The 25,196-nt window shown below is 38.0% G+C and overlaps 1 protein-coding gene across 9 annotated transcripts in view; it reads left to right on the top strand.

Moving 5' to 3' along the window:
• FUT8 (fucosyltransferase 8) overlaps positions 1-24,399 on the top strand; it is a 238,012-nt gene extending 213,613 nt beyond the window's left edge. For 8 of the 9 annotated variants that reach the window (XM_059693336.1, XM_059693370.1, XM_059693389.1 and 5 more), the window contains 4 exons: positions 7,129-7,375; positions 12,667-12,843; positions 17,730-17,880; positions 23,417-24,399. In XM_059693336.1, coding sequence (XP_059549319.1) covers positions 7,129-7,375; positions 12,667-12,843; positions 17,730-17,880; positions 23,417-23,734 — 893 coding nt within the window. In that variant the 3' untranslated portion in view covers positions 23,735-24,399. The remainder of the gene's footprint in view (positions 1-7,128; positions 7,376-12,666; positions 12,844-17,729; positions 17,881-23,416) is intronic. The other variant, XM_059693398.1, reaches the window with a different exon arrangement.
• Positions 24,400-25,196: the final 797 nt, after the last annotated feature.

Raw genomic sequence — 25,196 nt, 5'->3', positions numbered from 1 at the left:
ATATGAACAGGAAGTATTGCTAGTTTAGACAAATTACTGCTATTCTGTGCTTTTAGTATAGAACAGAATTTTCTGTCAGGTGAAGTTAGTGATGATAATTCTATCAGAATTTTCCGATAGCTTGGAGTCACTGCTCTTCAGTTTGAACATTTGTTGAATATTTTGAAAATAGCTGCTCATTGTTCTATTGACTATGGTAAACGATATGAATAAGATTTACTTTGGGTATATATCTTATATCTTCTTATATCTAATATATTTGGATATACCTTTGACTCACTGAAATGGGGCACTTTTATATATTTTTTCAGAGACGATGTTATTTTGGCAAATAACTTCTTCCTAGATCAAACTGTAGCCAGCTTCTTGAGAATTATGCAGCAGAATTATTATGCATTAGGTTTCATGCTCAGCTTTCTTCAGACAGTACCTCAACCTTAAAATGACTCGATGAGTAAGATACTTTTATTAATACCATTTTGATGATAAATAAGGTGCTATTATCAATGCCATTTTCCAGATAAGAAACTGGGGCAAAGTTAAATATAACCTATTCATGGTCACGCAACTTAATGATAGAGGATTTGAACACCAATTTTTGTGACTCCAAAGCCTATATTCTTAGTCACTATGCACTACAGTCAAGGTACTGTATGAATAAGCATTTACCTTATTATATGTATTTTTAAATAAAATTTTTTTTGCTTTCAGAGAGGAAGAGAAGGGGAGAGAGAGACAGAAACATCAATGATGAAAGAGAATAATTGATTGGCTGCCTCCTGCATACCCCACACTGGGGACCGAGTGTGCAACCCAGGCACATGCCCCGACTGGGAATCGAACCAGGACCTCCTAGTTCATAGGTCAACACTCAACCACTAAGCCATGCTAGCCAGGCTGCCTTATTATATTTTGTTTGCTGGCTCTCCCTGCTCCAGCCTCAAATGGGGCCATGAGTCTCAGCAGTTGGCATAGTCCTTGGAATGGCTATTAGGTGTCATGACACCTAGCAACTATAACCATTCAAGGCAGTCTTTAGGAAGGGAATTAAAATTTTATTCTTGCCTTGGCCCTTTGCTTATATGGCTCAATTGGTTGGCCACCCACGTGCACCAAAAGGTTGCTGGTTTGATTCCCAGCCAGGGCACATATCCAGGTTGCAGGCTCAGTCCCCAATGGGGGCATGCAGGAGGCAGCCCATTAATGTTACACTCTCAAAACAAAGTTTCTATATCTATCTATCTATCTATCTATCTATCTATCTATCTATCTATCATCTGTCTCTCTCTCTCTCTCTCTCTCTCTCTCTCTCTCTCTCTCTCTCTCTCCCCCTTCCTTCCTTTTCTTCCCTCCCTCCATCTCTTTCCCTGTCTCTCCCCCTCTCCCTTCCTCTCTCTAAAAATCAATAAGTATATTTAAAACAACACCATTCTATCCCTCTCCTCCTATTTGGGGGAAGTCTGGACCTATGGAGGATTGAGGGGAACCTCTTTATGAGGCTTGAGTTCAGAAAACAAACAGCTTTTCTGGTTTCACAATCTCCAAAATGTTACTAATAATCCCCTCCTCTCCGCAAGTGAAATTTAAGTTCTAGATAGTGATGTCTTATTGGATATTTTTTTCAATTGGCAGCACTATTCCAAATCTCTTAGCCTTGACAGTTCTGAGCTCTGTGAGTTCTGTCTTCAGGAGAGTTCCCCCTCCTGAGTTCTGCTTCCCTCACAAGGCAGTGATACAGTTGCTTAGTAGCAACTGAAGAAAGAAGACTGTAAATGCAGAAGAAATCTCGTGGACTGGGAGCCAAAATATTCTCTACTCTTGAAACATTTTTTGTTATAGCAGAACTTGTTCATTCATGGTGGATGTTGAGAAGCTTCTGGAGCCCTTTCTATTGAGTCTACTGAAGAGTAATAACTAATTGAGTAGCTCTGGGGCCAGTATGTCTGTCTTATGTCACACAGAAAGATGACAGAGTAATGCTTTCAAATGGGCTCTTAGGAATTGACTAGGAGGGAAGGAGCTTCTGTAGAGGTACTGGCATGCAGCTGTGGAAATCCTTCCTTCCAAAGAGCTGTCTACGGCCCTGGCAGAGAGCTATTCGTGTATAACAAGCCTTTTGAGTCTCACCTGCCCTTAGCAAAGAGAAATCGCTTTATAAAACAGGATTATCAACAAGAGGAGGTAGCTTGAAAATGAGTCCCTGAAATAATTAATAATGATCATGTCCATTCCAGTTGAACTGGGCACTCAATTTTGTTATGCCCAGGCTACTTTGCACTGATTCTTTACTAATGGATAGTGTATGACTTATGCATTTCTTTTTTTTTAATATATTTTTTTAATTTTTTTATATGTATTTTTTTTTATTGAGTTTTTACAGAGAGGAAGGGAGAGAGATAGTTAGAAACATCGATGAGAGAGAAACATCGATCAGCTGCCTCCTGCACATCTCCTACTGGGGATGTGCCCGCAACCCAGGTACATGCCCTTGACCGGAATCGAACCCGGGACCTTTCAGTCCGCAGGCCGATGCTCTATCCACTGAGCCAAACCGGTTTCGGCTACTTATGCATTTCTTAAACATATAAAACTTTCTCTTGCTGGAAGGTTAATACAGTACTTTTTTTTTTTAACAACAGTAAAGTCTTAAGAGAATGCAGGGCACTCTTGATTGATCAAAGGGGCTATACTTAAGTGATTTTTAAAATATATATAATACTATATGATTTATGATAACTGTGTGTGTGTGTGTGTGTGTGTGTGTGTGTGTGTGTGTGTGTGTGTGTGTGTGTGTAGGTTCCAGAAAGCAGAATGTAATAGAAGTAATGAAGTTAGCTCTAGCATCTGATCCTAGCCCATTTATTAGCTGTACTACTATTATCTTTGAGAAGTTCATTTAGCCTCTTAGTCTATCTATTTCCTCTGTAAAATGAGGGAGTTTAAATAAATCTATGTTTTCCAAACTCTGAAATTTATAATAGATTACTACAGATTATTTTGGGTGGCATGTGAGATAATTTCAGGCAGTTTCCTGATAAAGTACTAAAATAAACATTGAATCACAGTTGAGAAAGTTATCCCTTTCTCAGTCTTATTGATTATGTCAAAGACAAAGTCTCAATTTGGTATCATGATATGTGTAATAGTTCTTTAATGCTGGATAATTGTTTCGGGTTGGGGACAGAGGTGGATGGGGAGAGGCACTGTAAATCCTTCATTTCACACAAGTTTCCATATGTGGGAAGTAAAGTCCATTCCATAGAAGGGAAAAGTACAGAAGTGCTTGTCTGCTCTTTGTGACTGCCTCATTTCCCTTCCACTTGCAGTGGAAGTAACGTGCTATACAACTGGTGAGCTTGGGCAGAGGAGCCAAATGTGACTGGCTTCTCTCATGGCATGACCCATTCTCAGAACACATATTCCCCCTCCTCCACTGTGAAAGTAGGGCTTGGTTGACAAACTCTGCTTAGGACTTGGTAGGAACTATTAGGAAACCTATGAGACCATAAATAAAAAGAAAAGGGAAATAAAAAACCTACATTCTCTAACTCATCCTATTGGTAATCAGGTTGATACATTTTGATTGCCATTTTATTCCTCTCCTCATGTCTCATTTAGGTTTAGACTTATAGGAGATGTAAGGAGAAAAGCAATTATTACCTTAAAACCTCACTAACAGTCTCCTTTTTTAAAATAGAAATCTGGCTTGAGCACAGTGCCCTTTAATATGCAATAGTGTATATATATATATATATATATATATATATAAAATTTAATAGCATGGTTTTGTTTTCAATAAAGTTATATTTATAGTTACCATCTATAAAATAGACTCATTTGAGTTTTTAAAAAGTGAATTTTTAAAACAAGTAGTGCAGATGATACATGGATATGATAAAAACTATAAAGGTGTACATAAATGACTAAAATTTAGGAAGTACTGAATAAGATTATCTCTAGGATCTATTCCCAATTTAAATTGTTTTGGATGTGTATTTCAGTAGATAAAAAACGCTATGTGGTAAACTAAGTAAAAGAAGGGACATTCTAACAGAAAATATACTATTACTTACTTTCATTTTGAAATATATCATTATTGAGGAAGCTGAACTTTGATACAATGCCAGTATTTATATAAATAAATACCCTTTTCTCTTAATATTTTACTAAGCAGTGAATTGATATCTTTTTGATAGTATGATTTTTGGTGATGATGTTTGAAAGCATTCTAGTTCTGGGTGAGGTTTTTGAGCAGGAAATCACGGAGGCAAGAACGAGTCATCACTGTATACTCTGCCTAGTACAGTGTTTGCCACATAGTAGTGTTCAACAAATATTTGAATGAATGAGTGAACAAAGAATCAACAAAAATTAACTGAATTCTCTGTCTTGAAGGTCTAGGCCTAGTTTTCATTTCTTTCTGAAAGCTGGCAGTAAGGCTACCTGTAAGGAAATGATGCCTGGGGCAGTCAGAGGGCAATACATTCATGTAAGTGCAGTTTAACCTTACTGAGAAGAAAATCACAAAAGGAAGGTAGCCCAACTAATTTTGCTTTTGTTTATGGTCATATATGAGAGACTAGGGTCTTTATTTATTTATTTATTTATTTTATTAAAAGAACGACCTTTCTCCCTTCCTCTTTTTTTCTCATTCATGTATTACTCTCTTATCTCCACATCAGGGAAAGCACCCCAATTTTCCTGGCCTTAGGGAGACTATTAGAGTTTAATTGAAAATGTGGCTCACTCTTTCCCCACACACTCTTAATTACAGTTTCCAATATAATAAAGTTGCCTAGCTTTTTCTTAACTGGCACCCTAGGTGAACTGCCAGACTGGTGGTAAATTTATTTATTGCCATTTTTTCTTGCAACAAATGTCATGTTTCAAGGGATTTGTTCTAAGAATTCTGAAATAAGTTTTACATATCAGAGAGAGAATATTAGCCAAACATTTTTTTTTTATTGCTTAAAGTATTACAAAGGGTATTACATATGTATCCATTTTATCCCCCCACCCTAGACAGTCCCCTAGCCTCCCCTATCACCCAGTGTCTTATGTCCATTGGTTATGCTTATATGCATGCATACAAGTCCTTTAGTTGATCTCTTACCCCCCTACCTCCTGCCCCCCAACCCTCCCCGGCCTTCCCGCTGCAGTTTCACAATCTGTTTGAGGCAGCTCTGCCTCTGTATCTATTATTGTTCAAAAGTTTATAATGGTCTCTATTGTCCATGAATGAGTGAGATCATGTGGTATTTTTCCTTTATTGACTGGCTTATTTCACTTAGCATAATGCTCTCCAGTTCCATCCATGCCGTTGCAAATGGTAAGAGTTCCTTCCTTTTTACAGCAGCATAGTATTCCATCGTGTAGATGTACCACAGTTTTCTAATCCATTCATCTACTGATGGGCACTTAGGCTGTTTCCAGATCTTAGCTATGGTGAATTGTGCTGCTATGAACATAGGGGTGCATATATCCTTTCTGATTGGTGTTTCTGGTTTCTTGGGATATATTCCTAGAAGTGGGATCACAGGGTCAAATGGGAGTTCCATTTTCAGTTTTTGAAGGAAACTCCATACTGTCTTCCATAGTGGCTGCACCAGTCTGCATTCCCACCAGCAGTGCACAAGTGTTCCTTTTTCTCCACATCCTCTCCAGCACTTGTCGTTTGTTGATTTGTTGATGATAGCCAGTCTGACAGGTGTGAGATGGTACCTCATTGCTGTTTTGATTTGCATCTCTCGGATGATTAGTGACTTTGAGCATGTTTTCATATGTCTCTTGGCTTTCTGAATGTCCTCTTTTGAAAGGTGTCTATTTAGGTCCTTTGCCCATTTTTTGATTGGATTGTTTATCTTCCTTTTGTTAAGTTGTATGAGTTCCCTATAAATTTTGGAGATTAGGCCCTTATCAGATATGTCATTGGCAAATATGTTTTCCCACACAGTGGGTTTTCGCCAAACATTTTTAATTCTTAGTTATATCTCTGACTTTCTAATAACCATACAGTTGGTTTGAGTGATTTCATTCCCAGATCATATAATTTATTTTAAGACATTTTGCATAATGCAGAAAAACAGAATTTGAGGACTGTATATTTATTCTGGTGACTACATTTTAAATGTATTCTAGGTTTAGTCTCTACAAGTACATTCTTTAATGGTTTAGTGATTAACTGTGATTCTAATTCATTATACATAATGACAACATCTTAACTTAAGTTTCTTATATGTTCAGGTTAATGTTTTTTGTTAATGAAAATTTAATTCAGTACATTTTATATTTATGAAATCTCTCTGCCTGGTATCTTTTTGTCTTCTAGTTATTACTATGTGATCTTTAATATGTAAATTAAACTTTAGGAATGCTGGCTATCACATTTTGGTTCTTCTCATTGCATTATAATATTGATAGAACAGTAATATTAATGACATGTAGACGTTGGATTTTGAAACTAATCACCATCTACAAAAATTAGTATCTAATTGCTGTTGTAACTTTAAATCAATATCCAGGTAAACACAGACTCTATTATTATCATAATCTAGAATATAATAGGCCTATTTTGGCCAAAGGAAAAAATGACTTTAGAATAATCTAAATTTTTTTCTTAAAAAGATATAGATCCTTGGCTTATAATTGTAATCTTTAGGTATCTTCAGAATCATTTGCTGTCATGAAAGTAGTGCAAGAGCCATTCGCTATAATGACAAGCTGCAAATTTTGAGAACACTTTATGTCTAATTTTAAAAAACACAACAACAATTACAAACAAACAGAACCCTGTGGCTGTGTCCACTGGCAATATGGTTTTTCTCTGATGAGATGCTTTGAGTTCTGGATACCATCCTTATCTGGTGTGGAGGTGTTGCTTTGGCAGCATATTATGGTAGAAAAGAGAAGCTATGGACTTGAGAGGCACACCAACCCAAATGTGAACTGAGCTCTACCACTTTTGTACTAACAGGTTGGGCAAGTTACTTAACTTCCTTGGTAAAATGCAAATTATACTTCTCTAGGGATGCTATGAAGATGAAAGCACCCAAAGTGAGTTCTTATTAAATGGCAGTAGTTGTATGAACAGTACAGTGTGGTGATGATGATGTTTTCATATTCTTTCAGGTGAAATAAAGGACAAAAATGTTCAGGTGGTGGAGCTCCCCATTGTGGACAGTCTTCATCCTCGTCCTCCATATCTACCCCTGGCTGTACCAGAAGACCTTGCAGATCGACTTGTTCGAGTTCATGGTGACCCTGCAGTGTGGTGGGTGTCGCAGTTTGTCAAATACTTGATCCGCCCACAACCTTGGCTGGAAAAGGAGATAGAAGAGGCCACCAAGAAGCTTGGCTTCAAACATCCAGTTATTGGGTGAGAATCTGATTTGTTCCTCATAAAGTGATATGGAGTAGCAGGTATATATATACACCTTTACCATATATTGTGAACTTTACAATCTATAGTTTAATTTTCATTGCTCCACTCAAAAACAGGTTCTAAAGTTCACCTGAGGCCCCAGGGAGATTAGCCTTCCTTTTTTTACTTAGAATGACTGAGTCATCGTACTTTGTCACCCTTGTTTTATTTATTTATTTGACAAATGTATTAGGCCCATATTTCTGAAAATGGCTGTCTCTCCTGGGGAAACCAGCAAGATGTCATTTTATTGGGAGTATTTTGGATATTACACGTGATCTGCCGGGGTCCAACCCCAGCGGGTCCAGGGGTCCCCAAAGGCGTGGACGGAGTCGGCGAAGAAGGAAGGACACAGAGATAGCGTTCAGTTGATCAGCAGCCTAGCCAGGATCTCCAGCCAAGTTCTGGTCTGGATCTCCAGAGAGGTTCTGCTTAGGATCTCCAGCCAGGTTCTGTACAGGTTCTCCAGCCAGGTTCAGTCACCAGGTTCTAGTCAGGTTCTCTTGCCATGTTCTATAGTCAGGTTCAGTCCAGGATCTTTTGCCATGTTCTCTCCAGTGAAGTTCTTCTGTCTCCAGGCTCCGTGTAGGTTCTGTCTTCTGAATTCTTTTCTAAGCTCTGTCTCCTGAGTTCTGTGTTCTGAGTTCTGTCTTGTTACAACTGTATTTATACCAGTTGATTCAATCCTATCAATCTCTATTACAAAGGTTAGGGCGTTTCTTATCTCCATTCCAGGGAGTAAAGATTATGTAGTTTAAGCATGATTGTTCATAGTTAAAGTGATTAATTACCCGCCTGGCACTTAGTTGAGGGGTTTTATTCCCTCCCTAACTTCAGGGGAAAATCCCTACCTGGGGATTCAACCTTTCTTGGAGAGGTGACCTTGGTTAAAACACAGCGCCAAGAAGGTGAGCAAACATAATAAGAACCGTATGCCATATATGCCAGGTCCCTTGAAACAGCAAGGATGGACCGGCTCCCGGCAGTGATCATGTCGTACCCCAACAGACCATGAGATGAAACTGTCACATGAATAGCTTTCCGGTTGCACCTGATTCTTAGGCTTCATTCATTGCCAGGGCTAATTATTTTGCTTTTTTGATGTTCTGTTTTCTTTTCTGTCTTGGAAGCTATTTTGAGAACAAGGATATCATTTGTTCTGTAAGGTAATGCTAAAATTATTATTTAAAATGAGTCTTGACCCACTTGGAAGTTACAATGTATATATGTATTCAGTCTTGTGCTTATGTTATGGGAGCTATATCAGGAAATCCTTGGAGTAAGAAATATCCAAAAGAGCATTTGCTGACAAACATGCACTCCTATACATGCACATAAAAAGTTATAGGAAAGGAGCTTTCCTGGGTCCTGATGCCAGACTTCAATTCACACCATGGGAAATGTTTTTTGCACAATGGAAAGAATACTGGACTGAGAGTTAGGTGACATGGGTAATAGTCCTGACTTTTCTCTATTTCTGGGCCAAGTTACCTAATAGTAGTATTGGGTTTTGATTTTTCCATCTGTAAAACAGAGTACCTACTATACTTAAAATACCTGCCCTTAAAATGATGAATTTGATAATATTAGGATTAAAAGAGGATTTTGGTTCTGTGGGGGGGAAATGCACTGTAAAATATTATCACCTTTCAGAGAGACTAATACTGAAAATAGACTTGTAGACTAGCTATGGCATTCTGTTGCTTATGCTGTTTGTGATAAAGTAAGCTATTGATTAATATTAATACACTAGAGGCCCGGTGCACGAAACTCATGCAGGGGGTTAGGGGTTGTCCCTCAGCCCAGCCTGCACCCTCTCCAATCCGGGACCTCTCGGGGGATGTCTGACTGCAAGAGGGATGACCGGCAGTTGGACATCCCTCTCTCAATCTGGGGCCACTGGCTCCTAACCACTCACCTACCTGCTTGCCTATTCACCCCTAACCACTCTGCCTGCCTGCCTGCCTGATCACCCCTACCCCCATTGCCTGTTGGCCTGATTTCTCTAACCGCCCTCCCCTGCCAGCCTGATCGCCCCTAACCACTCTGCCTGCCTGCCTGCCTGATCACCCCTACCCCCATTGCCTGTTGGCCTGATTTCTCTAACCGCCCTCCCCTGCCAGCCTGATCGCCCCTAACCACCTCTGCCTCGGCCCCTGCCACCGTGGCTTTGTCTGGAAGGAGGACCAGATGACCGGAAGATGTCTGGTTGACCTGGTCTAATTAGCATATTACCCTTTTATTAGTATAGATTGCTGATTCACTCACTTATTTGCAAAATATGTATTGAATACCTGCTACTGTGGGCTATAGAGATTAATGTTTTTTAAATGGCTCTTTCTGGTTCATTTTAGCCTGTGGGATAAGAGACTTACATAACTGACATTATATGGGGTAGAACATGATAAATACCACAAGAGAAGTATTAAAGGACTTAAAAGAGGTCAAAGAAGGGAAACATACTTCTGTCTGGATCAGGAAAGGCTTCACAGCTGCAGTGTTTGAACTGGATCTTAAAGATGGAGAAAGATAACACTGTAATACTTAAATTACCAGAATACTTCCAACTGCATTACCTCATTGATCCTTAACACAGTCCTGTGAAGTGGGCATAGGTAATTATTTCAAAGGTGAGGAAAGAAAGGAAAGAAAATCTCTGCCAAAAATTCCAGAACCTTAACTTTGGCTATCCTATAGTTTTACATACCAGAAAGCAACCCTTATTAATTTTCCACAGACCATCCACCAAATGGAGAGTTGGCCAAGTGTAGAAAATTGAAGTAGCACAGACAACTAAGTTATTTGCAAGTGAGGTGGTATGCTGTAATGAGAGAGGAGTGCACTAGGATTTAGGAATCTGAGGTCCCATCTAGCATCCACCACTAACAAATTTATGTGACTTTAGGTGACTTACTTGTTCATTATGGGCCTTCATTATTTGTCATTTGTTATAAACACTAGATTAGATGATATTTGTTTTTACTAACATAATACTAAACAGATTTTTGTGTCTACCCATCATTTATTTATTTTGTTTGTTGAATTGTGAATAAATAGAAGAGCTTGATATCTAATAGTGAAAATCAGGTACACAAATAACTTTTACTTTTGTAAAGACTGGGTTGAAATGCCTTATGTTTTTTTTTTTCAGATATATTTCTTTATTAAATTCAGAGAGGAAGGGAGAAAGGGAGAGGATAGAAACATCAATGATGAGAGAGGATCATTGATTGGCTGCCTTCTGCATGCCCCCTACTGGGGATCGAGCTTGCAACCCAGGCATGTGCCCTTGGCTGGAATCGAACCTGGGACCCATCAGTCCGCAGGCTAATGCTCTATCCACTGAGCCAAGCTCGCTAGGGTGAAATGCCTTATGTTATATGTGCTTACCAAAATGTCTTTTGGAGCATCAGGTTCCTTAACTGTCGGGTGAAAGAGTTAATTGAATGAAATGACTTCTATCCTTCACAGGTCTAACTTTGTGATTCTTCTGTAAAGATGTCACTATGGTCCTCCTCAGAATACTGGTCCAGGCCAATTTCAGGAGGACTGGGCGAACTGAGAAGATTGCTAGTGTGGCACTCTGCCACTGTCTGACACTCCGCTTCCTTTGATTCTTCTTTCTGTTACATCTCTCCTTTGTTTGTGTTTCTATTTTCATAACTCCCACCCCTCCTTCTTCCATTGTGTCTTAGTTTTCATATATATAGAAGTTACTGGTCCCTATTCCAAATGTTAAAGCTAAAGAGACCAGCTGGTGTGGTTTAATGGTTGAGTGTGGACCTATGAGCCAGGAGATCATCTTTCAATCCCAGTCATGGCACATGCTCGGGTTGTGGGTTCAATTCCCAGTGGGGGCTGTATATAAGGCAGCGGATCAATGATTCTCTGTCATCATTGATGTTTCTATCTCTCCCTCTTCCTTTCTCTCTGAAATCAATAAAAATATATTTTTTTAAAAAGCTAAAGAAAGTACAAGGTGAAATCAGTATCAAATAGTGTTTCTTCTCATGAAAATTTTCACTGAAATTTAATGGAATTGTTCTTTTTGTCCCTCTTCGTCTCTTTGGAGCACAGTGAACAATTCCAATTGTCTGAGAGAAGCAGTGATTAAAAAGGATGTGGGAAGGAAAAGATGATAGAAGTGTTCATATAATAGTATTCACATCTGGACTATAGCCTGGAAGGCAAAGGAAAGAATAGCCATGAAGATGCCAGAGTAACTTCAATGAAATCAAACCCCCACCCAGATTCATAATAAAAGCTAGCTTTGCTTGACCTAAAGGGAAACAAGTCTCCCCTTTTCCTTTTCCCACATATGAATAGTGGTGTAATAATTTGGGGAGAGGAGGAATACAGAAAAGGCAAATTTCAGGAGAGTTGTAATTTATGAAAACAAGCTACGGTTACTATTGTTCTTATTTTCATTAAAATCGCTTTGAAAGCAGTAAGATGGTGAGAGAATACTGTGGAAGTCAATGCAGTCTTCAGTGCAGATGGTGTAAACCTCTGTGTCCCCAATTTTATAATTTTGGAGCCTTTCTTAAATAGAACAGATAAGCTAGATCAGTATCTGCTTGTGTTTGATGGAGTGTGAAAGACAGAAAAAGGAAATTCATTATGCCTATAACAAAAGGGCTGGAACAGCTCCATGAACTTAAAAATAGTAAGGAGCCTTCAAAGGTTTGCCTGCTTTGACTGTGCCATAGGAACAATGCATGCAAGGTCTGTGTTTTCTTCAGGCGACTTTAAATTCTATAAGTTGGCAGTTACAGAGTGACCAACAGGGTAAAATGAAGAAAAAGAAAACTTGGCATGAAAACGTTACAGACAATACATTTAATGTTCTATAAGAACAATTGTTGTCATTTGTTGTCAAAAATCTTGTTATATCCAGTTTTTTCTGGAAGGTTAATTGGCATTTTGTTGCCTAGTATGGAATACTAGGAATCTCCCACTTATTCCTGATAAGCCAATTACTTTCTCTATAAGAAAGCAGTCTTTAAAGACTTTACTTACTTTTTAAAATTCCCCTTGTATTATGTTAACATACAAATATATTTCAGATATATGTGTTTGAATTTTTTAATATTTATTTTATTTTTTGGATGGCAAAAAATGAAAGGAAGACTGATTTAAATGTTCCTAATGCCACCATGAATAGGGGTGTAAAGTTGAGTACCCTAAGAGCACCCAGGGGGTCAGAGTATTAGCAGCAGAACCTGACTTTGTCCCTCTGCCTCCAGAGTCCATGTCAGACGCACAGACAAGGTGGGAACAGAAGCTGCCTTCCATCCCATTGAGGAGTACATGGTGCACGTTGAAGAACATTTTCAGCTTCTCGCTCGCAGGATGCAAGTGGATAAAAAAAGAGTGTATTTGGCCACAGATGACCCTTCTTTATTAAAGGAGGCAAAAACAAAGTAAGTTAGATGAAGTAGTGATTCTAGAGTTGGGCTCTTTTCAGTTGAAAGGAATCCTTAATTCCCATGACTTGTGATTCTTGTGATACTATTACTGACTATTGGGGTTTTTAAATTCAACACTGCACTTGTGTAACTTGTTAATATCATCGAAACAATTGTGAGGTGCCAACAAAGTTACATTTCATTCTGAAGCCTCTTTTCTTGGCTTGTAGGCAGCGTCATCTCTCAGTGAACTCACATGACTTCTTTGTGTGCTTAGAAGAAGCAGCAAACTTCCTGGTGTCTCTTCTTATAAAGGCACTAATTCCATTATGAGGATTCCACCCTAATGCCCTTATTTAACCCTAACTACCTCTCAAAGACCCTACCTCCAGATGCCGTCACACTGGAGGGTTATGGCTTAAACACGAATTCTGGCGGGAACACAAATATTCAGCCTATCCCACTAACCAACCTTTACCAATAAAACACACAGGTACTTGCCTTTTTGCTCTCATATTTTCACTAACAATTACAGGCAACTGAAAACATAAGTAAGATATAAGTTTTCATCTTATAAAAATGTCTGGAATTTAAAAATTATATTAAAGAAACATAAAGAATCCAAAGGTAAGTTTTGTAAGTTCAGGAGAAGGACTACTAATATGTTTTGAAGAGTAACCATCATTTATTGAACTTGTCTATATTTCAGGCACTGTGCTAGGTGCTGGGCATCCATGATAAGCAAGGCACTCTCAAGGAATTTCCAGTCTAGGTGGGGAACAGACAATTGCTCTACAGAATGGGTAGTGCTATTACAGAATTAACATTGGGTGTTATGAAAACACATGAAGCACTGATCCTAATTTGGAATTTATTGTAGGATCTAGGTGAACGTAGAGTTGGCCTTTATTTACTACCAATAAATATGGGATGCATTAAATATATGTGAAAGTAGGGAATGGGGAAAAGGAAACTGTAGTCTTAGCTCTGCTCAGATACCAAACATTCTGGGATAATTCTGAATTATGTTTACTTCAGTTCCATCAGTCTGAAAGCATTTTATTAATTATTGAAGTTATTTGACTATTTAATTAATTTATTTCTCAGTCCCTTTTTTATGTCACAAATTGGGGTTGGGAAGAAAAACAAATTTAAAATGAGGACTATAATGCAGTTGTTTCTCCAAATCATTAGATAATAATTTAAATCTTATTTCTACCTCCTAAGAATTCAGATTAACCTGATGTAAATTGCTTTTTTTTCTTAAGTCTCTATTGACTACACACACACACACACACACACACACACACACACACACTTATAAACAAGAATCAAGAAATTCACCAGCCAAGTATAAGCTAAGCCAAGTTATATAATTATAATTCTTACATAAGAATTAGAGATTAAATGAATGTTTGGGCACAAAATACAATAGAAAGTTTTCACAAGTACTTTTCCAATTTTATATCTAAACCTGTTAGAGAGAAGTAGAAATTGTTCACCATGCTCCTTCATTTTAAAATACCACACTGAATTTATAGCTTAGTTGAAAAAATATTAATTTTATCTACTCTTTTATTTGTTCTCAAATACATTAAAAGCTTTTTTTCTTTTTCCCTTGATTAACAAAATAATTCATGCTCATTAGAAAATATGGAAGTTGGTAGTTATACAAGCAAGGAAAAAATAATGCCCACAATCCCATAACTGCTTCAATTTTGACATATTCCCTTCAGTCATGTTCATAGTTACATTATTTTAGTAGTTTATCACATTCTATATAATTTGAAATCTTTTTTGATTAATACAGCAATAGATGAATTATCTCAGGTCACTAAAAAAATCATTATAAATATCTTTTTTAATAACTACATAGCAACTCTATGGATAGTCCATTGCTTACTTGACCATTCCCCTAATATTGGATAATTAGGTTATCCACATTTTTTTAATCTTATAAATAATGTTAGGATATGTGCCTAAAATTATCCCCATTATTTCCTTAAGCTATATTTCTGGACTCAGAAGTATTTAGATAAAAGTATCTGTGAATCTTACAGCTTTGATCCATAGCACCACATTATATTTTTACACCAAACAACGCTTGTACTGTATTACAGTTGGCAGTACTTAGATTATGGCAGTAGTAAAACTTGAATTTACTTGTTTTGGTCAGCAGCTAGTTAACTCCTTTTCCCCTTACAGTCCAGGCAGCGATTCCTTCATATTCTATTACTAGAGGCCCAGTGCACGGAAATTCGTGCACTTGGGGGATCCCTCAGCCCAGCCTGCATCCTCATGCAGTCCGGGACCCCTTAAGGGATGTTCATCTGCTGGCTTAGGCCCGCTCTCAGGAGATCAGGCCTAAGCTGGCAGTCAGACATCCCTCTGGCAACCCAGAAGCCCTTAGCACTGCCACAGAGGCGGGAGAGGCTCCTGCCACTGCTGCTGTGCTGGCCAGCCATGAGCCGGCTTCTGGCTGAGCGGCACTCCCCCTGTGGAAGCACACTGACCACCAAGGGGGAGCTCCTGCATTGAGCGTCTGCCCCCTGGTGGTTAGTGCACATCATAGCAACTGGTTGTTCCTGGTCATTCTACCTTTAGGGTCAATTTGCATATTACCCTTTTATTATATAGGATAGGATAAATGTATAGCCTTTTATGCATATTTTTCTCTCTAAAAATCGTTTAATTTTCTGAGTCATGAAGAGGAGTATCTCCTTCTGTCTGGAGAAAGAGTTCAGAAAAGAAAATTTGATGTTAGTTAGCCCATTGTTGGTGATGTAAAAATAAATTTTTATGAGGTAGAAGAAGAAAAAAATATTTTTCCTTGGCAACCTCTGCAACTTCACAATGGAAGAATTGCTCTGCTGACGTGCTTGTGAACAAGAGACAAAAAAGAAGCATGTTTGTACAGAAAGTTCCATGCTCATTCATTATTGGAGATGCAAACTCTCCCTCCCATTTTTCGCTGTGTTTCTTTGTTTTGTTTTGTTTTTTCCACTCTCAGTATACTTCGTCAAGTGGATTACATATAGAGATAAAGCCTGAGGAACTTAGGCACCCTTTTGGGTTGTTTCCAGGTAGGGACCTTTAAGTTAAGAAGGGCATTAATATTAGTGTCCCTTCTCAGGATCACTCTTTTGTTTCACTGAGCACCCAAACCATACTGACAAAATCGGTCTTTATTCATGGATAAAACCTTGCTGGTGTACTTTAGCAATTCATCCTCTCCTCCACACTTCAGCCTTTTTATGTTTATTTATCACTGTTTCTGCCCCATGCTGGGATATGCAGCTTTGCAGGAATAACATTAAAAGTTTTTTTGGTTGTTTTCTTTTTAGAATAAATGTGACAGTTCCTTCATCTCCCTGATTTGGAACTGAGGAGAGCAAAATGTCAAAAATAATGAGGCCAAATGTATCCAAACACTGAACACCAGTCTGAAAGAGTGTTCAGAGATTTTACCTTTACAGTCGTTGTTAGAGTCAATGAGAGAAAGCTCCGTGGTGGCTGTGAAATCCAAAGCAGCTGTTAGGGGATTAGAAAAAAGTCCCAGGCAGAGATAGCGCTCCCTTGTTCGTGTATTTATTCACAGTGTTGTGTGGAATGCTACGTGCTGTGATGCAAAGAAAAATTAGGCTTAGTCCCAATTGGGGGGGAATACTGTGTGGAGACAGACAATAAAGTGACTCATAATGTTTCAGGATTTATAAATAAGAATTATTATTTTTCAACAAATAGTGATCCTCTGTTATATCCCAGGTTGCCTTATAGGTTCTGAGAATAATAGAGTGAATGAAATATATGAAATGCCTCTCTTCAGTTAGGGATGATGGAGGTGGAATGAATTGATGCAGGCAGTGAATAAACAGTAAATATATGTTATGTGCAATGATAATAAGAGCCATGGAGAAAAATTAAGCAGGTAAAAGGGATACTGATTGCCAAAGTTCATACTAATAAGGCTGTATTTTAGCAGAGATCTAAAGGAAGTAAGGAATAAAACCAGATGGATGTCTGGGGAAAATGTTTAATAGTCACAAGCAATATGTATTGAGCATCCGCTACATGTCAGATACTCTTCTAAATAGTTTATATTGCTTAGTGTATTTACTCAATGCTTATGAAATATATGAAGTAGGTATAATTATTATATCCTTTTCATGTAACTTCCCAAAGTTTACATTTTAACTCTGAAGATCTACTTCAGGCACTGAGAAAATGTATTCACTCTATATTAGAGTATAATTACACCTCTAATTCAGAATAGAATCATTTGAACATGAGGTAGACTTTTTAAAGACATCCTATTTTAATAGTTTTAAATATCCTATCTCAAGACTACTAAAATATTACTTAGGTGGACATCTACAAGAAATTTGCCTTCATAAATGTATTAGAATGGTTTACATTACTGTTATTGGTTAAGATGGTTCTTCAAGGATGGTGGTTAGAGGATAAGTCTGAATTATCCCAAATTCTGAATTAAAATTTTTAATGAAATTTAATCATGATATTTATATTCTAAAGGAAAAGTTCAGTGACCAAATATGAAAGCAGCTTGCAAAACTTCTTAGAGCTCACTCATTACAAAGAAAATAGGAGTCTTCGGTTTTCAACTCTTTCACGAATTGAGAAGGGACATTTTGATACATCAGTGTGTATTTTATATGGCATGCCAATGACATTTAACATGCAGGGTTGGGTTTCTGTCCCACTAGTGGATTCAAAGAAGCTTCATTGACTATTCTTTTGAATGTTATCATTTTAAAGCTCTCTTTACTGTTAGAGAGGAACTCTTGCTCAAAGGAGCAGGTCTGCCTCCTGCTGATAGGATACTACCTCCTAATAGAATATTGTGATTTCAGTGACTATGTATCAATTTATTTCTTTTTCAGGTACCCCAGTTATGAATTTATTAGTGATAACTCTATCTCTTGGTCAGCTGGACTACACAATCGATACACGGAAAATTCACTTAGGGGTGTGATTCTGGATATACACTTTCTTTCCCAGGCAGACTTCCTAGTGTGTACTTTTTCATCCCAGGTAAGTGATAGTAGGGTATTTTTAAGAGGCCAGTACTTTTTGGTCATATTAGGGTTAGGAACTTCTTGTTTTCTTGTTTGTTTATTAATCCTCAACTGAGGACATTTTTCCATTGATTTTCAGAGAGAGTGGGAGGGAGGGGAGAGACAGAGAGAGAAACATGGATGTGAGGGAGACATATCGATTGGTTGCCTTCCATACATGCTCCAACCAGGGCCAGGGATCGAGCCTGCAACTGAGGTACGAGCCCTTGACCGGAATCGAAACTGGAACCCTTCAGTCCACAGGCTGATACTCTATCCACTGAATAAAACTGACTAGGGCTTTTTAAAATGATACTTATCATGATTCTGGTGAAGTTTTCCTAATATTTGCGAATTACCATTTTTGTGAAAGCATGAGAAGATTCCCCCAAAACATAGCTATTTAGGTGCACTAAATATTTAGTTGTTTGCAAGCAATGGTTGAATACATCTCTACTGAAGCCAGCTACTAGAGTTGTTTAAAGTGCTCAGCTTGTTCACAGCATTAAATAGAAACAGCAGGTAATTAAGCTTGCTTAATACTTTCTGATTTTGCACACAGTCAATATTTAACCAGAACCCATCCATTTCTACTATCGATACACTGATACTAAGAGGCTTAAATGCCCAGCATTTTGTCTCAATTGCTTTATAGAACATAAGAAAGAGTAAATGTAATTCCTCTTCAAATCTTACTACATTTCTACCAAGCAAGAGACTGTACATTAAATTTAAGCAATACCATATTACAATCATGTTTTGAGAGTAATTGTTGTAGATAATTATGTGTTATGGGTTAGGTGTATCTGTTTTTATGAGTGGTACAAGCAGCCTCATATTTCCCAGTGGAATATCACCATAGCAATATTTATTGTGGATTTTATTCTGTTCTTTCATTTATGTGCATATTACTGAGTAGTTTATTCAAAATCTGCTAAACAACCATTTGTGCTCAGATTTATACTAGGCGTAGAGGGGATTCCAGAGGAAATGAAGATAAAATACTCACATGAAATAACTACCAAGAAATGTAAATTATGTAAGAATAATATATGCCTAAAAGCTTAGATGAAGTTGAGAAGAGAAAATGTGAAGAGAAAATCCACATCATTTTCATTTGAATATAAATAAATGGGCAGTTTTCTAATGTGCGACAATGCACATTGTCACAGTGGGATGGTGATATGATTGTTGGAAAGATACCTACCACAGCCAAGGCTATACGAGCTTCTTCAATATGGAATAGGAATACAACTTACTACCCAAAAAGACAGCTACACAGTACAGGAGTCACACAGGCAGCAATCCTAGTCAGAAGGAAAACTTCCTTGGCCTTCAGGTTCCCATGAAGCATCCACTGCTGACGTTTCTCCCTAATTAGGGTCACGATCCTGACTTTGATGAGCTCCCTTTTCTATTTTTGGTCTCTCTCAACTGTTTTGACAGTCTGACTATGTGTCTGCCTGGTCAACAGGTGCAAATAACTAGTAACAACCTCCACACATTTTTTAATGGGTGTTCTTAGAATGTGTCAATCATTCTATGTACCACCTCCTCTGTGGGCCTGTGGGCTTACCTAAAGCTTGTTCCTCTAGTCAAGGGTTTCTCCACCAGGGCACCCCTGGCATTTGGGGCCAGAAAAGTTGTCGTGAGGCACTGTCCTGTGCATTTTAGGATACTTTACAGCATCCCTGGCCAGTAGCACCTCCACCTCAACTGTGACAATCAAAAGTGTCTGCAGACATTACCCAATGTCCTGTGGGGGCAAAATCATCCTTGTTGAGAACCACCGCTCTAGTCATAAAGCTCTAAAATCCAATGAATATAGCCCAGCCCAGCCTGTGTGGTTCAGTGGTTGAGTGTTGACCTATGAACCAGGAGGTCACTGTTTAATTCCCAGTCAGGGCACATGCCTGGTTGGGTTGTGGGCTCAATGCCCAGTAGGGGGCATGCAGGAGGCAGCCAATCAATGATTCACATCATTGATGCTTCTATCTCTCCCTTCCTCTCTGAAATCAATAGAATTATATTTTAAAAATAAATAAAAATAAAATGCAATAAATATATAAATGTTTGAATATTACCAACTTTACGTGTCGGTAGGCCCTGAGATTCAAGGGAGGTGCTTGATGCTTTGCTTTCCTTCTTCCAGCATTAAAATCACCATGGGACAAAATTATTTACTTTCCCCCTTTGACACTTCCCTTTGTGACTCTTAAAAGCATTCTTGTGACACTCTTCATTGTCTGATTCCAAGGCCACACATAGCATAACTGGCCTCACTACACTCTGAGTCCGATTTTGGAAAGTGCAGTGGGAAAAAACAGATATTACTTTGCACACTAGAGATCCTCTTGGCCTTGTCTATTTTGACAAAAAAAAAAAAAAAAAGGATATCTCAGCTGCTCTGAGAAAGCTTTGGAGACTCATGCAAACTCAGCTAGTTGTTCCTCAGGGATAAAATTCAGACTAATGTACCTTTCTTTCCTTTTTAATTGTTGTTTTTAATACAGTCATATCTATGTTTTATTCTTTATCAGGATTTTTGTTCTTACCCATTACCTTGTGCTTATTGGTGTTCTAAAAATGATATAATGCCATGTTAAAACAGAATGAAATAAAAGATACAAAATGTGACCAGCCACTGCTTTGCAAACCAAAGGGTTTGCCTCATCAATCATGTTACCTGTCAGGTATCAAACCTGAGTACTGATCAGATGAAAGCCTTCATTTACCTGCCACATGATTTGGACTTGTAAAACCCAGAGAGGAAGCCTAGGGTGATTAAATGTAAACATCAACATAATAGTAATCCTTCTAGCTTTTGCAGTAAATTGCCCCACTGTTAACATAGAGAAAAAATTTTAATTACTCAGAATGTTATATATGAAGCTTAAGGATTAAATTACCCCTTGTGGACTTGCATCTCCACTGCTGGCTGGTGTTATGCACGGAGCAGTATTCATTCAACAGATAGTTATTGAGTGCCTATGTGGCAGGCACTGCTCTAGGACTTATCCTAAGGCAGTTTAGTGTGTGGTTGAGAGCCAGAGAGAGTGCTAATTGTGGCTCTGCCAATTACTAGCTCCTTTTTTCTTTGCTTTGCCTTTTTTAAAAACTTTTTGAAATTTTACATAATCTTTCTGTGGCTTAGTTTCTTCATCTATAAAATGTGAATAATAGTAGCCACCTTATATGGTTCTTGTGAGTTTTTGAGTTGAAAAAGATGCAAGCAAGCACACTATTAAAACAGTACCTGGACCATTACCAGTGCTCATTAACCTCAACTGCTATGATTATCACCAATATGAGAAGGATAAAGGGTCTTATATTGCTCCATCTCAATGTCTGAAATTTCTACCATTCATTATTACTTTGGCTTAAGGAAATACATGTCATCCAGCAGACAATTATTGATATAAAACATAAACTGATAATTAGGATTATTTCCTCAAAAGAAGGCTTCTAGGGTATGGGACTGAGAGTAATGTTTTTTTTTTTAAATATATTTTATTGATTTTTTACAGAGAGGAAGGGAGAGAGATAGAGAGTTAGAAACATCGATGAGAGAGAAACATCGATCAGCTGCCTCCTGCACATCTCCTACTGGAGATGTGCCCACAACCAAGGTACATGCCCCTGACCGGAATCAAACCTGGGACCTTGCAGTCCGCAGGCCGACGCTCTATCCACTGAGCCAAACCGGTTTCAGCGAGGGTAATGTTTTTATGAGTGAGATATTTAATAGTGGAGAGGAGGAAGTACATTAGAGTTCATTGCCACAGTGGGCCTTATGGTCATCCCAAGGTCAAGTAATACGAGGTCATGCATTTCTGGCTAAAGATGATTGAAGAGTACCTGGACATGCCCTGAAAAGAAGACTCTCAGGTTTGCCCAAGGCCAGCCTGGCCTTATGTTTTATCTCTCTGGTGTTACAATCCAAACATAGAGAACAGTGTCTATAAGAGAAAATATGCTTAGCAGTTAACTAGTATACACAGACAGCCTGTGTTCAAAACCTGAATCTACCACTTAATAATAGTGTAACCTTGGGCAAATTTCTTAATTGCCCTTTGACGTCTGTAAAATAAACATGATAGAATTGTATAGGGCTATTGAGGGGATTAAATTAGATAATACCTAAAAACACTATCTGACAGCAAAAACTCAGTAAATATTAGCCTCTATTATTATTATTGTACTTTGCTATTATTAGGGCTGCTTTGTTTTAATTTTTTAGTTTCTTCCTTTCCAGAGTCTTCACTTGATTTTGCTTGTCCTCTGTGGGCCTTTGGCTGATTTTAAAGTTCAAGTTCTAAATCTTTTTAGCCTTATTTGTTATAGTCTCAGTATTCTACCAGTGTTTTCAGTTGTACCATGACATTCCCAATATAAAATTAGTGTGTTGATGAAGTAGCAGGTTCGAATGGAAAGTCATTGTCTTGGTTCTGTGTCTAGTTCTATGACTGTTGGTACGGGGACAATAAAACGTCATTAACTGAGATAACTACAACTGGAGATTTAAGAAAATTTTATGTGAGTTGAGTTCTCTGTTCACAATGTATATTGGAAGAATTTTCTAAGCAAAATGATAACATTCTCTCTTATTTCTTCACTATTCTTAGAAGAGTTTCTGCAACCTATTTATGCTATAATAAATGTATTTATTAATTGCTTAAAATGTTATACTTCCATGAAAATAGTTATATTTTAACTTAATCACCAAGCATTAAGCTCAAGGAATGATGCTCAGGTTGTAGAATTTCAGCTGACATCCATCCAGTGGGCATAATAGGTATTCTTTGGACAGGAATCTTTTAAGTAGCCTTAAATGCATCAGGTAGATGCATCTTCCCCAAAGACAAGTCCATCTTATTTCAGTCCTAGAATGCTACTGTCTACATAGCACACTTAAAACTATTTAGAATGGAAATGGTAGATACATTTCTCTCACTTGCCAGTGCTAATTAATTGTCAGTAATTACATGAATTTCTATTGAAAAGAGTCTGGAGGCCAAGTTCAAATTAGCAGAAAAGAGTATGTGATTGATTAACACTGAATGAAGGAAAGAGAGCAGCAGCATTTTTGTAAAGTATTTATAACCCTAATCCTAACCTTAAAGTCTTCAAGGGCACAAACTATGTCTTACTCATGTTATACCATCAGTGCCCAACATGGAGTACTATGTGGTTCTTAATGAATGTTTATTAAAATTAACTGATTCATATTTTTAAAGTACTTTGCATTATACATTTTTTCTCCCAGAGACCTTAATTGTAATCTTTCATGTTAAAAAACACAGATGCAAGCACAGAATGAAGAATGACTTATGCTATATGCTATACCATCACTTGAGAGCAAATGGACTGAAAACTTGTGACTAGAATCCACTAGTTCTCATTCTCTCAGTTCTAGTCCTAGTCTAGTTCTGATCTCTTTGGCTAAGGGCTTTTAGATTGTTCTGATGGGGATCTTACATATACTAACTATTTTTTAAAAATTATTTCCCAAGGTCTGTCGAGTCGCTTATGAAATCATGCAAACACTGCATCCTGATGCCTCTGCAAACTTCCATTCTTTGGATGACATCTACTATTTTGGGGGCCAAAATGCCCACAACCAGATTGCCATTTATCCTCACGAGCCTCGAACTGCAGATGAAATTCCCATGGAACCTGGAGATATCATTGGTGTGGCTGGAAATCATTGGGATGGCTATTCTAAAGGTGTCAACAGGAAACTGGGAAGGACGGGCTTGTATCCCTCCTACAAAGTCCGAGAGAAGATAGAGACAGTCAAGTACCCCACATATCCTGAAGCCGAGAAATAAAGCTTAAGATGGAGGAGAAGGACAACTAAACTCAGTTCAAACTATTTGAGCCAAACAGTAGATGAAGAAGGCCCTGTCCTAACAACACATGGTTGAATGAGTAGACACCCTCAGCATCAGGAGCAGCTGAGAACTGACAGATGTTTTGTTGGTGAAATTTCTCTTTAACAAGGGCTACAATGCCCAAAACCCCTGCACAGTCGAATAATGTACTCACATATAACATGCAAGCAGGTGGTTTTCGACTTTGCCTCTTCTTTCAAGATTATGTCTCCATGAGAAAAACACTGCCACATTGTAATTTAAGGGACACAGACATTTGTGTGAGACTTCAAACATGGTGCCTATCTCTGAGAGACCTGATGAGAAGACGTGAATAGCTCCCCGCTGTGGGGAGGTGGATTCTTAGCCAGTGGTGGTAATGCAACCACTGAATTCACTCCAGTCAGCAGATTCAGAATGAGAATGGATGTTCTTGTCTGGAATTTTTTTTAAGTAATTACATCAGTTCATCCATCTCATCTTTAATAAGTGAAGGAGATACATTGAAATAAAATATTCTCATTCCATTAGGAACTTTTGTAAAATGATGCCATGAACAGATTCTTTAGTACTCAATGTTTCTGGCCATTCTCTTTGATAACAAAAAATAAATTTTAAAAAGAAATTTTGTAAAGTTTCTAGAATTTTACATCATTGGATGATGTGGTGGTCAGCTTTATAGTGGGAAATCTATGATAAAAAGAGGAGTTTTATAGTTCTGCTGGGTTTTTTTTTTGTTTGTTTTTTGGGGGGTCTTTTTTGTTTTCTGTTGTTGATTGGGTGACTAATCTGGTCTTAGTTCAAAGAGTCATCGAGCCATTTTCACACTGAAACCAGTTTAACTGGTGCACATTTCAAGGCTGCAAAGAACACTCTTTGGGAGCATCCATTCTCTTAGTTTGGGCATTGTTTTTGTTTAATTCAGTGGTTCTCAACCTTCTGGCCCTTTAAATACAGCTCCTCATTTTGTGACCCAACCATAAAATTATTTTCGTTGCTACTTCATAACTGTAATGGTGCTACTGTTATGAATCGTAATGTAAATATCTGATATGCAGGATGGTCTTAGGCAACCCCTGTGAAAGGGCCGTTCGACCGCCAAAGTGGTCTCGACCCACAGGTTGAGAACCGCTGGTTTAATTAAATAATCATACTGCTTGCCCTTAGAGGAACTGTCACCTCCATTTCCAAAACTAATAACTTCAGGTTTATTGGTAATCTTTCTTACTGTAGCTCTTGTCACTTTTGTGAGTTGTGTCCTTTCTCTCCCCCACCACACCCAAAACCCAATTTGTGCCCTTTTCTATCATATCCTGTTTTTGAGAGTACCAGGAATCTTTGGGGTTGGCAAGCTGGCTCTGTTTCTGAAATCTAGTCTCACAAGATGTAGAATTCAGTTAACAAAGGAGAGAAGAACCAG

This window comes from Myotis daubentonii, chromosome 1 (genome assembly GCF_963259705.1).
Source record: "Myotis daubentonii chromosome 1, mMyoDau2.1, whole genome shotgun sequence".
Classification (NCBI taxonomy): Eukaryota; Metazoa; Chordata; class Mammalia; order Chiroptera; family Vespertilionidae; genus Myotis; species Myotis daubentonii.
Note: the sequence above shows the minus strand (reverse complement) of the source record. Positions and strands in the feature narration are given on the sequence as shown.